This window comes from Taurulus bubalis (assembly GCF_910589615.1).
Source record: "Taurulus bubalis genome assembly, chromosome: 10".
Taxonomy (NCBI): Eukaryota; Metazoa; Chordata; class Actinopteri; order Perciformes; family Cottidae; genus Taurulus; species Taurulus bubalis.
This window is the reverse complement of record NC_136598.1, coordinates 9,311,440-9,327,473: the sequence shown is the minus strand read 5'-3', so window position 1 is coordinate 9,327,473 and position 16,034 is coordinate 9,311,440. Positions and strand designations below refer to the sequence as shown.

General features: G+C 42.9%; 1 protein-coding gene across 1 annotated transcript in view; it reads left to right on the top strand.

Moving 5' to 3' along the window:
* Positions 1–3,731: 3,731 nt before the first annotated feature.
* The window catches only part of LOC306742820 (protocadherin-16-like), a gene marked incomplete at both ends in the record, with an annotated part of 69,366 nt that continues 57,063 nt past the window's right edge, over positions 3,732–16,034 (top strand). The window contains one exon of the mRNA XM_079225253.1: positions 3,732–5,531. Within this exon, the coding sequence (XP_079081379.1) occupies positions 3,732–5,531 (1,800 nt within the window). The remainder of the gene's footprint in view (positions 5,532–16,034) is intronic.

Here is a 16,034-nt window from a genome sequence, read left to right as displayed (position 1 = left end):
CCTACGTAACATCAGATGGTGTCATCTTCAAAGACATGAGGTGTGTGTGTTTTTTTATCTGGAACATCTTACACAAACAGCTGAACCAACCCATGCTGCTCTTGCTGTGGGAAAGAGATGATCCTTTTTGTCACGGACCCCAAGAAACCTTTAGCTCATCGTGAAAAAAAGAGCAGGTGTGTTTTCCCAATACTGTGTTTGTTATGGCCAGCATGTGCACGTGTATCTCAGGCATGATGGCTTTTCCTGGCTTTTCCATGCCGAGGGACTGGTGTTTCAAAGGCTAATGCATGGCACAGAAACACTGCACTTGTGAGAGAGGTAATAGTCTGGCAAACATTCAGGGAGTTTTAGTTTTCTCTGTGCTAAGCCTGTCATCCTCATGTCCAGTTAATCTGCAGTTCTGTCTGTGGTTTCCATTATGGCTCCATTGAGCCTCAGGCAGCATGGCATGTTCTCGAAAGCTCAGAAGTTTTCTTTGAGTTAACTGGAATCATGACGTGGAATTAGGAGCTCATTTTACATACTCTGGCACTATAGGCGTCTCTCTTGGCCTATTGGTGGTGAAATGGTTTGGTTGTGTTAATTAATATAGTGCAGCTGAATAACTTTTTATATTTTTATGAATTGGGATATATTATAGTGTTTAGTTTATATGCCTGTAACTCAGATATTCTGGTTCAATCAGGAAAAGCACAATATTGAATTCACACATATCATATGTGATTATAGTTTCAGATATTAGCTTGGATAAGATAGTGATGATTGTTCAACATTTAAAAGATATGTCTTTTCAGAAGAAATGATATGACTTGATCAGCTTGATCTGTGGCAAATCCACTGTATTTATTATGATGTTTAACAGAATAATTTTCTCGACATCATATGTATATTTCATTGAGAGTTTTAGCATTCTTCTCTGTAATGTAGGTATTGGCTCAGAAGGGAGACGTCCGTGTTTGGTCAGATGTATTGTCGATTGTAAGTTTTGCCAAACCAGAGGCCTGCTTGTCTTGATCTTGTCGTGAAAGAAAGACAAATAGTACTCCACAGAAAACTGAAAAACAAAAAATAAATAAGCAAAGGAATTTAAATCATGAAAAATAAATATCTGACACATTTTGCCAAACATGATTTAGCTCACAGTGGAGACGTAGAAATGCAGGTCTTATGTGCCCAATATTCACTGCTGCCAGGGATTTTGATGCTGATTCCAGTCATGCTAGCAAAGTGCCCAGAATGATATTGACTGTATTCAAACAGAGGTTTCATTCTGCATGTAAATCCTTGAAACCTTGGATTTGGTTGGTTGACTTGGTTTAGAGGATTTGAAAGAAAGTGGGTCAAGGCTGTAGTTATTGCTCACAATGAGATGTACAGTACATGTCGTGATACACAAACACGTGCTGGTTTTGGAAAGCTGTAATAATAGAATGTTTTAGAGACTGTTCTGCAGGTACATGGGGCTTAATAGCCCACCAGTTGCATCATCTTAACACAACTCTTCACTGATGTTTAACTACGAGCTGAGGGACTCACCATGATCTTGGACAGTGATGCAAGAAAAACATCTGAAACCAAGCAGCAACAATGAGATCGGCTTACTAAATGCAACAGCTTTCAACCTCAGCAGCTATTTTGAATTGTTTTTTTCCGCATTGCTTTCCCTGAAGCGCTATACATGAAGAGATTACCTTTCATACCCTTTCTGCTAACTAGCCACTAACTTTCTGACATGAAACTCTGCAGCGATGGAGGCCTGGTGGTTGGCTGGGTGGGTAGTATATTTCATATTTGGTGAATGTCTTAGCTTTAAAGTGCAGACCTTTCTCTTTAACTTCAAACTGAATCTTTTAAAACCATATCCTTCTTAGCCTGATATTCTGTAATTAGCCTACCCGACTGTGTCTGCTACATCCATTAAGCTGCTCTGCTCGGCAGAGGCCCTCCACTGTAGCTTTACCAGAGAGTGCATGATTTCAGTTGTGGCATTTGGACAAAAATGTTGGCCTTGAAAAGCTTTACTTTCTACTTTGGAGAAAGCTTTATAAAAGTGCATCCCCAGTGTTGCAGTAAAGTAAATCAATACTGAGACTTTAAAGTTCAAGTGCTGTCAAGATTTTCAGGCTTGCATGGATGTGCTTATTTTTTTTGAGATCAGCACTCCCAAGGCAACCCAAAGTATGAAATGTAACGGTGAATTTGTAGTGCTTGCTTTTAAGGGCTCGTCATTTGCAATTATTACAATCAAGGGAAAAGCAATATGGATTAGGATTTGATGGAGCAAATTGATTTGAGTTCCTTTTTATTCCTAAACTGTTAAATAATCTTGAACTCGAAACATAGGAACTATGTTAATAGCACTGATTTTCATATTTCCTTTCAATATTGCAAAACTAATAATGCTTGAATGCAAACCAACTCATAAAGTTAAAGTCAGCGTCTTCCGTGTTGTGGGCTCTGAATCAGGGCCGACTGAATTAGCCCCGGGATCTTGTGTGCTCATGGCCAATTTCCAGCAGCCTTCAATTACAATACTGCAGAGCCAGAAAAAGGGAAAGAGGTAGACTGCGTGGAGCCCTTCAACTCTACTGTACTGCTCTGTCGCTCAAACACACTGTCACCACCATGGCTGAGACAGACCGCCACACTGCGTTCATGGACACATGGGAGGCATTTGGTGCACACACACGCAGATACACAGATGTTTTGTGAACGTTTCCTTGCAGTTATCAGTGTAACCACTGGGGGGAGCTTTGAAGAGCTTTCACTAGACGCTGCATTTCTCAACATTGAACCGGTATAATGTGCTTCTAAATATATTTCCTCAAAATTAAAGCTAGATTTACTTCTCAAACAAGTCAAAGTAGGTATGATTTACACAAGTTTAGACAGAACCACAGACAATTGGAAGCTGCTCTCTTTATTTAATAAAAAGGACACAATAATTTTCTGTGTGCCAGACACTTGGCGGTTTTGGATTATTCTGCAGATGGTGACAGTCTTGTTGAATAATTTCCACATTGCTCCAAAGTGTCTCTCAGTCTCAGTTACAGATCCTATATACAGTGGTGTGGGTCCATTGCTAGAGTGTGCCGATTGTTTATGCAAGACATTCTAACACCCCTTTACTTTTAAATATCCATATTTGAATATTTCCCACCTTGATTTAACACTTGATTCTTGAATTTCATTCTCAGAAGTATTGAAAGATAGGTATGTTTGCTTGGGGAGAGTGTTTCAAAACTGCTCACCCTCTGAGAGCTTAATGTGGTCCCACACATATATATTAAATCCAGGACTAACACAAGAGGGGAGTGCTATAGTGAACACATTGGGTAGTGATTCCTGCATCTTTTTAATCAGAGTTTAATAACCACAGCTAAAGACTCCATGTCTGAGGTGGTATGCTGTGGCCTGTGGCTTTGATGTTTCTTTAGCAAAGGAAACCTTCTTGGTAGGAGGGACAAGGTGTTGACTGATTAGGTGAATGAAGAGGTGTAGGAAAGTGTTATGTGCAGGGTGTATTGTGTGTGCTGTGGTTGGGAACACAGCCCATAAAACATATGGGAAAGTGTTTAAGGCGTGCACCTTATTTTTCTTAAACTAACTTACTCTGTATTTCAACACAGACATAATACACCTTTTCTTAGTTTCTGCTGCTGTCAGGTTTTGATATTGCTCAGCTTTTCCTCTTTGTGTGTCTCCAGGTTTAAAAAGAAGGAGCCAAAATGAAGACAGCTGCCAAGGGTTTTGGGAAGTCTATAATGGACCCTTCGCACCGTGAGGGTTGGTGGAACAGAAGGATTGTGCTCATGGTGTATGTGGCCTTGGAGCTTCTAACAATTCATTCGTCCGTGGTCCGGGGGACTCTTGAACTACAGCTAGATGAGGAGCAGCCAGCAGGCACAATTGTCGGTGACATCAGTGCGGGACTTCCTCCTGGCATCACAGCATCCATGTACTTCATCTCAGACCATGAGGGCACTGGTGTGGGTAGTGATTTGGACATAGACGAGAGCACAGGCATTATTAAAACCGCCAAAGTTCTGGACAGGGAACTGAGGGATAGATACAACTTCATTGCAGTCACCATGACAGGTGTGACCGTGGAGGTGACCATCAACGTGAATGACATAAATGACCACGCCCCAACATTCCAGAGAAAAAGGGCCATGTTTAAAATCCCCGAGCAGACTGCCATCAGCACTAGGTTTCCTCTTGAGCCAGCTGTTGATGCTGATAAAGGCCAGCTTACAACACAGGGTTACCTTATCAAGGATGGAAATGTTGGCCAGGCATTCACCTTGGAGACCAGGAGGGGAAGCAATGAGGTTCTTTATCTGGACTTGGTGGTCAATGCCATTCTAGACCGAGAGAAAAGATCCACGTATACTTTATCTCTGGAGGCCTTTGATGGTGGTTCCCCCAAAAGGACTGATCAGATGACATTAGATATTACTGTACAAGACATTAATGACAACGCTCCCATTTTCAACCAGAGCCGCTACCATGCCATAATATCAGAGAATCTTCAGCCAGGAAGCAACATCCTGCAGGTGTTTGCCACAGATGTAGATGAAGGAGACAATGGGATGGTGCTGTATGAAATCAACAGGAGACAAAGCGACCCGGACCGCTACTTTGTCATTGACTCTCGCACGGGCGTCATCACGCTCAACAAGCCGTTGGACTTCGAGATGAGGAGAGTGCACGAGCTGGTGGTCCAGGCGCAAGACAACGCTACCCAGCCAGAGGTGACCAATGCCTTCGTCACCATCCACGTCAGAGACTACAACGACAACCAGCCCACCATGACCATCATCTTTCTCAGTGAGGATGGATCTCCCAGAATCTCAGAGGGTGCACAGCCAGGCCAGTATGTAGCCAGGATCTCAGTCACTGACCCAGACTATGGCGAGTACGCCAATGTCAATGTGTCGCTAGAGGGCGGAGATGGAAAGTTTGCCTTGACCACAAAGGATAGCATTATCTATCTGATCTGTGTGGACAAGATTCTGGACCGGGAGGAGAGAGACAGCTACGAGCTGAGGGTGATGGCAACAGATTCAGGCACTCCTCCTCTCAGGGCAGAGTCCTCCTTCATCATCCAGGTGATTGATATCAATGACAACCCTCCTCTATTTGACCAGCCAGTGTACAGGCAGATGATCCCGGAAGTGGTGTTCCCAGGGAGCTTTGTATTACAGGTGACAGCTAGAGACAAAGACCAGGGGCCTAATGGGGACATTAACTACAGCATCCTACAAGACCATGGTTCTTACTCCAACTGGTTCAGTATAGACTCCATTACGGGGATTATCACCACTCTATCCCAACTGGATTATGAAAAGAACCCCAATCCCAGTATAACTGTGGTGGCTACAGATGGAGGGAAACAACCCCTGTCCTCCACTGCTGTGGTACACGTTGTGCTTCAGGATATAAATGACAATGAGCCTGTTTTTGAGAGAAACTTCTACAATGTGTCCATCAAGGAGAACACAGCTCCAGGAACCTGCATTCTTGAGGTAGGACATTTTCTTGCAGATTTATTCCATTAAAAGTTTGTGAATTGATTGATTATGTAAACACACTCCCACACTTTAACGCTGAGCTCATGCAACAATCTCAACTTAACTTGGACGCAGTTGAGAAGAACATAACAAATGGAAATTCATAAGATAAAAAATTTAGGAATTTTTCAGACTTCGCTGATTCCTTTCATTCCTCTATAAAGAGTAATTGTTTATGGTAAAACCGTTTAAATTTGACTCCCTTAGTGTGGATTTACCTGCGGTTTTGGGCCAAGATGATCTCCTCTTTGGCTGTCCTCCCCTTCACCTCTCAAAAGGTTTCCAGGGTAACAGAGGCAGTGTAAAGTCCTCAGTCAGCCCAGGCACAAAGGAGGTTTTCACATACTCACAGGCAGAGACAAATTCAGGGCTTTATCCAAAGAAATAGATGTCACTTCACTCTCAAAAGGCACCTTAATTAGGCTAGTTGAGCGTGAGAAAAAATGGCCTCAGACGACAAGATGAATTACAGTTCAGACAAATTACAGCACCCTCTGTGACTGCAGTCCTGTGTCATTAAAACATTTTTTTGTCTCAAGTTCCTTTTGCCGATTTGATACAAAAAAAAGCCTGCTCATCATTGTTTAAATCATTCAAGTGATTCCTCAAGTCAGAAAGCTAGTTTTCTTTACAAGTATAGGCTTTCATACAATTCTCACAAGTGTCTGCTGTAGTATTGCATGGATCAAGGAGTTGGATGCAGAGTGCAGTTCTGACAGAGGGCCTAGCAGACGGGATCTTGGCCAAGGGTTTGGCCTTGGGAGAGGGAGGGGTGAAGGGAGACGCTGGCCTTACCGCTACTACTGGCTTGAATGCAGAAATAGAAGCTTGGAAGGCTCCTTGTGGGAGGTCCCCTAATTATAAATCACAAGAACCACAAGGATAAGGCAATGTACTAAAATTTATTATGGAATTTGGAAATGATTGTAAGAGCTTTGCAGCTCTCCAAAATATATATATTTAAAATGTTTATTTCGTTTACTCTTTCCAATGTGGGTTGAAGTTCATGTTTATGAAAATATCTTTTTTTTTCTTTCTAGAAATGGTCAGCATTTGGTTATTCCTTTGCTCTTTCCATCAGAGGGCATTACTACCTGCTCTCAAACAACTCTCAGAGTATGACACATTGATCAGTGGCCTCACAGGGTCCAAGTATGAAGTAATTCTTTAAAGCCACTGCTCTCTGGCCTCTCTTGGGCCTGCCTAGATGCTGACGACGTGCGTTTGGCGGCCCATGTGAGAACAGACTGCTCTTACTCAGGGGGCCAGCTCTACATACAAACATCTCAGAAAGACATCTGATCACCGCCTTTTTTTTCTCTGCAAATTACATTCACAATGTCCCCTTTTTCCATACACATTCTGTCCAAAAAAACATTACGATATATGTACTTTAAATCAATTTAAACATTTGAAGTGTCTACATCCCCCCCCCAACCTCCCCCTCCTCAGGTCATCAGCACAGCAGGTTGTGATTATTCTAATGTAGTCTGGCCCCAAAGAGCTGTGCCTGTGATATTTTGTCACTTTCTGCTGTACATCACTTGGTTTATGGATGACTTTTGGAGGGGGAAGATTACTAAAAAAAGGACTTTAGCCTATTAACAGCAATCAGTCTTGTAATTCAATATGCAAGATCTACTGCAAAGAAAATAGGTCATCTTTGAGAGAGGAAATCAAATACGACATGAAAATCAACACTTCAAAAACCACGATCTGCGATGTGGAATGGGTTTCACGGGCTGTTTCTAATTCTATGCTCTATTATTAGTTTTCAAACTGTGTATGGTGTCCAGGTCAAATATATGTGTTGGCCAGGTCTGATGACATGAAGGAACCACAATACCAACGTAGCTTGCTATACTCTTTGCTTTCATAGTTGATCTATTTATATGGCAAATTATGTTCTCTTGCACCAATTACTATCTCAGTGTTACACTGTGGATTGCATTCACTCAAGACGTGTTACACTGTACACTGCCTGCGAATGTTTAAAATCTGTGAAGTCTTTACAGAATAATAGGAAAGGGAAAATCATTACTTCAAGGTCATTGATTGGGTAATTAAGCATAGACACATTTGATTCCTGACATGGAGGAAGAAGAGTAATAAAATATGTCATTAAGGATAATGAGGCACATTAGCCAGCCTTAATATCTACAAATTCAATAAAAAGCGAAGTCTGGTTGTTTTGGCTTGGAGGGTTACTCGCCATTCCTTCTCCTATGTGTTATTTCAATTGTGAAGTAATGAAGCTCTCCAGTTGGCTGAATCTCGCATTAGGGAATAATTTACACCTCATATCATTGTGGTTTTTGGTTGGTTTGGACTGTGTCCCTGCTAAGAATTGTCCCTCTGTCTGTTTCGGGGGCTGTTCTGGCTCCAGCAGAAAGAGGAGAGGGGGTCTCCAGGCAGCGGAGGGGGAAATGAGCCCTGACAAGCGCTGGCATGAGTGGCGGAGGTGACATGGGCAGGGGGGCTCCCTCGTCTGTCTGTTGGTCTGTCCCTCTCTGAATTCTTATCTGATCTCACTTCATTTCCCATTAGCCGGGTGTGAAGATAGGCCAGACCTAATTTTTAAACCAGCCTCCCCATGTTAATGACAGAATGGGCCACTTGTCATCGCTGCAGCCCCCTTGGCAATATGAGACCAACAGTGATTGCTGCGAGTGAAGGAGCAAACTTTTTTTTCGCCATTTTTCTTTCTTGAAGCTGTACAAACAAACTTTTGCATCTATCAGTTCCTTTGCCGCCCAAATTGCTTCCCGTCTCAGTGATGTCTTGGCAACCTTTTGACTAAACACATCACTTCCCTTGAAAACACATTGGTGATATTGTGTAGGATTATTATGCTTTGGCTAGGATGTCTTGTGTGCAACAATGCTAAGCCTGCTAGTTTAGATAACTGCAGATGCAGAGTGCCACTCAAACACATTCATTATTTCTCGAAAATTTTGAAAGGCAGCCGAGTTGAAAGAGATACCTCAGTGAAGTGGCACTCAGAATCACTTCTCCATTCCTGCCAACATAAAAGCTACCTGTCTATGGGGAAAGGGAAACCTCATAATTGCCCCAGAGAGAAAGTATGAATGATTGAAAGAATGTATTTCTTTCACACTAGTTATTCTATTTTGCACAGTCTTTTTGTACTGCATATACCACCTACTAGTGACCACCAGGCAGGTGCTATGAACACTGATTCCAATATCTTGAGCCATGGTGTCCTTGAGCTGTAATTACCTGATGAAAGAATGTGATGTGCAATGTAATAGTTTCCCTAACCCAGAAATGTTCATAATGCTCGCTGCGGTGGAGGCAGCATAACGAGCTGATGTTTGCTGCTTAATTGCAGGAGTTCTCGGTCTCTGCCTTTATTATTTGATGTTAAAGAAGACATATGTTACATTCCCTGTAGAATAGACCTACTTACCATCCTTTATGTTAAAAAAATTCAGGAGGAAGTAACTTTACTCTGACAGTTAATAAAGCACAAGTGTCATGTGGGATTATACGCAGAAAAAGGTTTGGGGTCACTTGGTAAACAATAAGCAACATTTTGTTTTGTAGGGAACCGCTCTTTTATAAAAAGCTTCTCCTCTCAGTTTTTTACCTGCAAGTCTAAAGCAATATGCTTAAACAATATATTCATAATTTTACCCATACTAAAGTTCTGCAAAACGTCCATGTAAAATGCAACGGTTTGGTGACTGAAAGCAACACCTGACTGCTCTACTCTCGCTCCACTTTGCTACTTTTTAATGGATTTTGCTAGTATCTCAATGAAGCTTTTTGAGAGTATTCAAATGAGACTAACTATGATGATAAGGGAAATTGACAGATTCAGACTGGTATTTTTATACACAAACCATGTCATCAATTTTAACCAGACCTTTTTCTGGGGATGTCAAACGAAATGTCCGCTTGTCTGTTTTGATACCAGACTGGACTGTCTGCCCGTGAGATTGTTTTTGCTTGAGGCGAGCTGACTCTGCCTTTTGGTCTTTATCCTCCTGCTAACGACCAAGCGTCGCTGTGGCTCTGCGGTAAAACAGCATTTTCAGGGAATGGTCAAATTGCAGGAAACTGGATGTGCTACTTAATGTGTTCGAAAATGTAATACTTCCTTGAACACTTACTCCTGGGCCTTGCAGGGGCACTGAAGCGAACATAAACACTGATGTACATCTGGATAGAGTGTGGGTGTCCAGGTCAAAGTGGCTGTGGTTGAGACAGCTGAGCGCATTTTATTGTGCTCAGACGTCTATCAGCAAATCCTCTGCTTCTCTCTTTACGCCAGCATAGAAGGAGGTGAACATTGTGGTAAAACTTATATTTTATCCTATATGGTTGAATAGGGGGCTGCACGGTGGTGTGGCGGCGAGCATTGTTGCCTCACGGCGGGGGGGCCCGGGGTTCGGATCCCGGTCTGGCAGGTCCCTCTGTGTGAGGTTTGCATGTTCTCCCCATGTCGGCGTGGGTTCCCCGGCTTCCTCCCACAGTCCAAGGACATGCAGCTCAGGTTAATTGGACTCTAAATTGCCCATAGGTGTGAATGGTTGTCTGTCTATATATGTCCCCTGCGATAGACTGGCGACTTGTCCAGGGTGTACCCTGCCTTTGCCCATTGACAGCTCGGCTCCAGCACCCCCGCAGCCCTAAACAAGGATAAGTGGTTTGGATAATGGATGGATGGTTGAATAAAACAACTGGGAGGAAATACTGTTCATTTGTAGAACACCTGAGCTGTGGATGTTTGAATACCAAACTGTGAAAGAGAATAGAAGGACCACTGTAGTAGTACAAATACTAGTGTTTGTTTTACTGAATTCTTAATGTCCATCACTTTTCCCGAGAGCCCAATGGTGATATCTCAAATTGCTGTGTTGCCCAAACAACAGTGCAACATTTCCGTTGACATGACAAAAGCAGCAAATCCTCACATATCAGAAGCTGAAACTAGAGAACATATTCTGCTCGATAGATGACTGCTTAACAGTATATCACTTATCCAAATGTACCGTGTGGACTGGCTAATTTAAATGTTCCAGCAGTAGTATTACTGATTATGAGAGCAGCTTTCCTTGGAATAATTAACTTGTCTCCTTTTATTATTATCCAAATACCTTGTGTTTTAGACATATTTATATATATATATATATATATATATATATATAAATATATATATATATATATATATATATATATATATATATATATATATATATATATATATATATATATATATGACATGCTAGGTGTGAGAGATTAAAGTTTGCTGGAGGGTGGCCCACATCTGGCAAGGAAGGAAGATGGGCTTATATGGCTTTCTCAAGGGACAAAACATTCATTAGTAGCCTATGCAGTTTGTCTGCTGCTGGTGAGGCAGACCTCTCAGCACCACTTCTAAGTTTCTATGAAAGGATGTAAGTGTAGTGAAAGGAGAGTGAGAGAGGGAGAAAGAAAACAGTCGAAAGTCTCCAGAGGGACAGTCAGACTCTGGCAGCTGTGACAAAGCTCCGACTCAGCAGCTGAATCCAGCTGTTGATCTCTCCTCTGACTCTGAGGGGTGGGATCTCCTTCACTCTTCCTGTTTCTTTGTCTCCGTTTGTCTCTCTTTTTTCGGTCACCTTGTCCGTCCAGACATCTTATCTCTTCCCACTTCCTTTTCCCACACTGTTGTGTCCCCTCCGTGATCCAATTACACCTCTTCACTTCCCCATGTTTCCCTCCAGAGTGGTGACATGTGAATCAGAGCAGGTGAGAGCAGCGCATCTGCCTGCTTGGAGACACTCAGGCCTCTCTGGAGTGATGCGAACACACTGCCTTGTGGGTTCCAGTCAGACCAGGCCCAGGCTTATCCAATTTGATGATGCAAGAAAGAAATGGGTGTAAATTACCAACAGAGTGAAGTCCCACTGCAGGTGTGTATGTGCCTTCACAGTCACGTTGTTACAGTGTTGCGTTCAGGCTCAAGAGGAGCACCTTTGCTCGACCTTTGTAAATAGAGACAACTATTCACTTTGCCTCCCTCCTCTTTTGAGTCGACTGAATGGGAAGAGGGGAGCAGTCCGAGAGGCTCGCTGTGATGAGGGCTGCCAGGCCTTCTGTTCTCACAGCCTGTGGTCCCCCTGCACATGTGCGAGGCAGTTGGCACTGCTAAACAAGCTGGGCATCAGGAAGCATCATCTGCTCGCTATATTCATTCTGTTCCAAAGCAAATCTGTGCTAAATCATCCATCCAGTCCCCTGCTGTCCATCAGAAGCCACCAGACCGGAAAGCAGACGCTGAGTGACAGCTTGCCAGGTTACACAAATCAGTAACCAGGAAACTAGGTCCCAAACAAATGGCAACAAATCAATTATTTAGTGTGATGATGAAGTGCAGGTATTGGGATGCTAGTCGGCAGAATGTTGTGTTTTACATTCATGACAAAACTGCCTTTTCTTAGAAAAGCATGCACTATATATACACATCCCTAACATATCTTCACCACTGAGCAAATTGTCTCCGTATCCAGAAGTTGACTGTTTCAAAGAATGCATCGCTTTAGTCTGCCAGCCACCTCAGCCCCCCCTTTTGCTCCAGCCTGGCTGCACTGACTGCCAGTTGAAATAACGGTTGAAAAGAATGTTACTGAGCCCAACAAGCTCATGGAAAGAGTAGAGAATTCAGCTACAGGGCATGTGGTCAGATCATCCTATTCCTGCTCTCCATTAGATACATTTTGGTTTAAGACCAGGTCTAGTCAGGGCTGTGAAAGTGGCCGAGCAAAGGGATTATTTAAAACCTCAGCTCCCCATGTGAGAAATAGTGGATGGGGGGGGTAGTGTTTCAGGAAAGAGGGGGCAAAACAAGGGGACACATGCAAAATACAAACAAGGCCAGTGGAAAATAATCCAAAGCCAAGGCTATCTTTATGTGTTGTCAGGAGAATGTGGAACTGACATTGTTAGAGCAGGATGTTTTGCAGCTGACTAAAATGCTGAAAGCTTTCAGCTCCTGTGTGGACCAAATTAGTGCTTGGGGCTGAGTATTGGTTTAGACCAGGCACCTTGTATCAAAAAAGCTTGATTTGTATTTCCCCATATTGTGTCTCTGATCAGACATCTTCTTAGATTTAAATGATTATTTTGACAATTTTAGCCGGTATTTTATTCAGCCAGAATTGTTGTATGGCTGCTTATTTTAAAACAACATTTAACATTTGGTGCTTATAGTATGAATACTTTGTTATTGTATTGGTATTGATATTTAGATTGTGTACTTTTTCAAACCAAGGTATTCATTTATCAAGCAAAAAGGCATTTTCTGGTACTCGTATCTGGCTCTGTTTTCTAGTTAGTAGTTTTTTTCAATCTTTGTAAGAAATAGAAAAAGATAGCGAGAGTGAGTGAGCGACAAACCACACGGAGAAGGAGGTTTTTGGAGAGAGATGCTCCACTTTTACATTGCGGTTACCCAGACTTGTCTGTCTTGGCTTCAGACAGAGAGGCACCCAGGCCTGCTCCAACCAGACTCCCAGTCTGTGTGTACTGATGCTCCATGGTGGTCCACCCTCACACTGCTGGTTGCCTATCTTGAAGCCTTCGCCACATCTCACAGAAACGCCCCTCTTGTTATAAGGGGGGACATCTGTTATGCCTTATCTATTCTAAGGTAATGCATTCACCCTGTAGATTAGTTGTAATGAGGAGACAACTGCTTAGCTTAACGCTGCCTTCCTCTGAGTGCTAGAAGGTGATTTAAAGACTTAGCGGGGGGAACTAATTACCGCATAGTTGCGTAACTCATCAATAAGGCTAATTTGGTCTGGTGCTACAGAGTTTATGTTGAGAGTGGTTTGGATGCTTCTTTCAACCAGCGTGTTGAAAGGCCAAATCTTTGTTTAGATTGTTGTGTATAGCCTGGTGCTGTGAGGAGCCCGGAGGCAGCGTGGGGAGCAGTGGGACTCTCGGCTGTAATTAGGCAGAGCGGGTATGCAGGAGTGCAGGACTCAAGATGTGTGATGTGGTATCAGAAAAGACGAACAGAAAGCCAGGGACTGGGGTGTATGTATATGCGTGTCTTGGTGTAGACGGGGTTTTAGGGTGGAAGAAATCCTCTAATCAGTGCCTTGAGGAAGTTTCCTCCCAGATTGCTTCGCAAATGCATCTTGTGAGATCCAAAGCATCAAGACAGCAGATTTAGGAGCGAGGACATGTATGAAGCACATGGGATATTGGATGCCCATGGTCAAACTATCTGTGCTCGGCACCACCTTTCCATTCCAGCATAGGTTGAAGGCTGGACATGCAGCCAATATGATCCCGTCGCGGCAGAACCATAGTGAGTTACAGCACCTTGGAATGTGAAGTACTTACATTTTGTTTTTATAGAGAGTGGCCTGTGCACACTGTACAGAGGCTTTCACGGGGCTGATCACCCTCATAGGATCCATGAAAGAGATATGTTATGGTTAAGTGGCCTGAAAAAGTATGTATTGTCTCCAGCAGCCTTGGCAAAGTCAACTCACCACTCAAATAGATGCAGACAAGGAGCTGGTCAGTAGCTGGGATAATGGAGAAACAAGTTGTTGATGCTTTCAACAAGCCAATTCATCAATAGCAATGACTGGAGGCATCCAGACATCTGGTTTCAGAAGCCGTCTGCTCTGCAACCTGGCTGTGTCTTTATAGAGGATCCCTGGAAATGATGCACAGTCAATTCTATCAGGTTCCCAATCCAACCACAGAAGCATAACATCCCAGTTGCATTTATGTCTTGTGCTACAGAAAACGTTGTCATGTCCTCTGGATTCATCTGCCATCTTTTCAAGCAAGTAATATTTCTAATCACCTGTTATTTCAGTGCTGCTCTAGTAACAGAAAACTTTCAGAGGTTTATTTTCTGCGTCATAGTTTTGGAGGGGCTTGAGTACGACCTTCCACTCATGTGTTGGGCAGGGATACTTGCGGGTAATCTCAAAGAAGAGGTCCATGCAGATGTGAATAATCTGGAGAGAATTCGAAGAGTCACCTGCTCTCAATTTTTACTGTCAACAATTTATTGCTTACAGGACCTGATTAGCCCAGATTGCGGATATGGCCATTAATGTTGTAATTTGCCTTTTGTATGTGAAGTCACGGCATGCTAGAATAACACTAGCTCATTCTATGAGCCAAGATCTGCCTTGGATTCGGTAGTTTGTCTTTTTAACTCTTTATTCATTCAGGGGAAGTCAACCAATTGTATTGATTGTATTGTTTCCTTCCCGCGTCTCATTCACAGCTTTCGACTACTCCCACCGACTTCTACTGCTGGTTACTGAGCTGCTTTTGGTGAAGGGCACCTAGGTTTTGCAGGAGGGGAAATAATTATTCAAGTCCCATTTTCACAGACATTTTCCCAGTCCCTTGAACTGTCCCACATGGGCCTGTCTGTCTCCTGACAGATGAGAGATGACACTGTGAATACAGGGCGCAGGCAGTTTCATCATCACAAGTATAACAAATCTTCGATTAATATACAAATACTGTTTTCAACTGAGGGAAGCCAATGCATGGTGCTTAAAGTTCATTTTGACAACATCAGAAACGTCTCCTTGGCTTAATCCAATGGACGTGGTCTCCAAAGCAAACAGAATGGTTGATAAAACAGTTGAGATGTAGAGACACTTTCTGCATGGTAGATAATACCCACATGCAGAACTGCTCATTCTTGGTCATGTTTTAATGTAAAAGCTGATACATTATGATTCCAGTACATCCCTAAAATGTAACCCTCATCAGCACTGTGAGCAACCTGTAATACTTGTGGTAGTTCTCGCCGCTGCCTTAGAAATGTTACTCACAGGTGTGCCTGTAGAATATATCCGCACACTTAAATCTACGCAGAGAACACTTTATTTTTAGTTTCCGGTCTCAAGGACCTTCATCAGAGCATACAGGGTTCAGCTGGAGTGGCAGGTGTAGAAACCAACAAAACACATCCCAATCACTGTATGCAGAACACCTGTGCACACCCTGGTAGTAGAGGCTCCGCCTCCTGTGAAGTATAGCTTTATAGTGCTGAATGTAGTACTGAGAGGTTTACAAGTGGATGCCACACTTACACAACATAAAAAAGGGTTGAAGCACAGTGTATAGAGACAAAAAACATAGAATCACGGAGCACCCTATAGTAATATCAAATCATTTCATCACATCATTTAGTAAATGGGGCTCTAAGAGGGATCAGGCTTGAGCTATCGTTAATCAAAGATCCCCAGATCTATAATAAATCCCCAGATCCCTATAATAAAACCCATTTCCTCTATATTTTGGCATTCACCTTTTTGGTCAACAATAATGTACTAGGGATGTCAGGGCCGTGCAGGGGAATGATGAGAACATAATGAGGCTCGTTTTCTGTCTTTAAATCTCAGCTAGTTTCAGTCAGGGCTCTTCCCCTGTCACCATTCCTGCCATCGCTGCTACTGC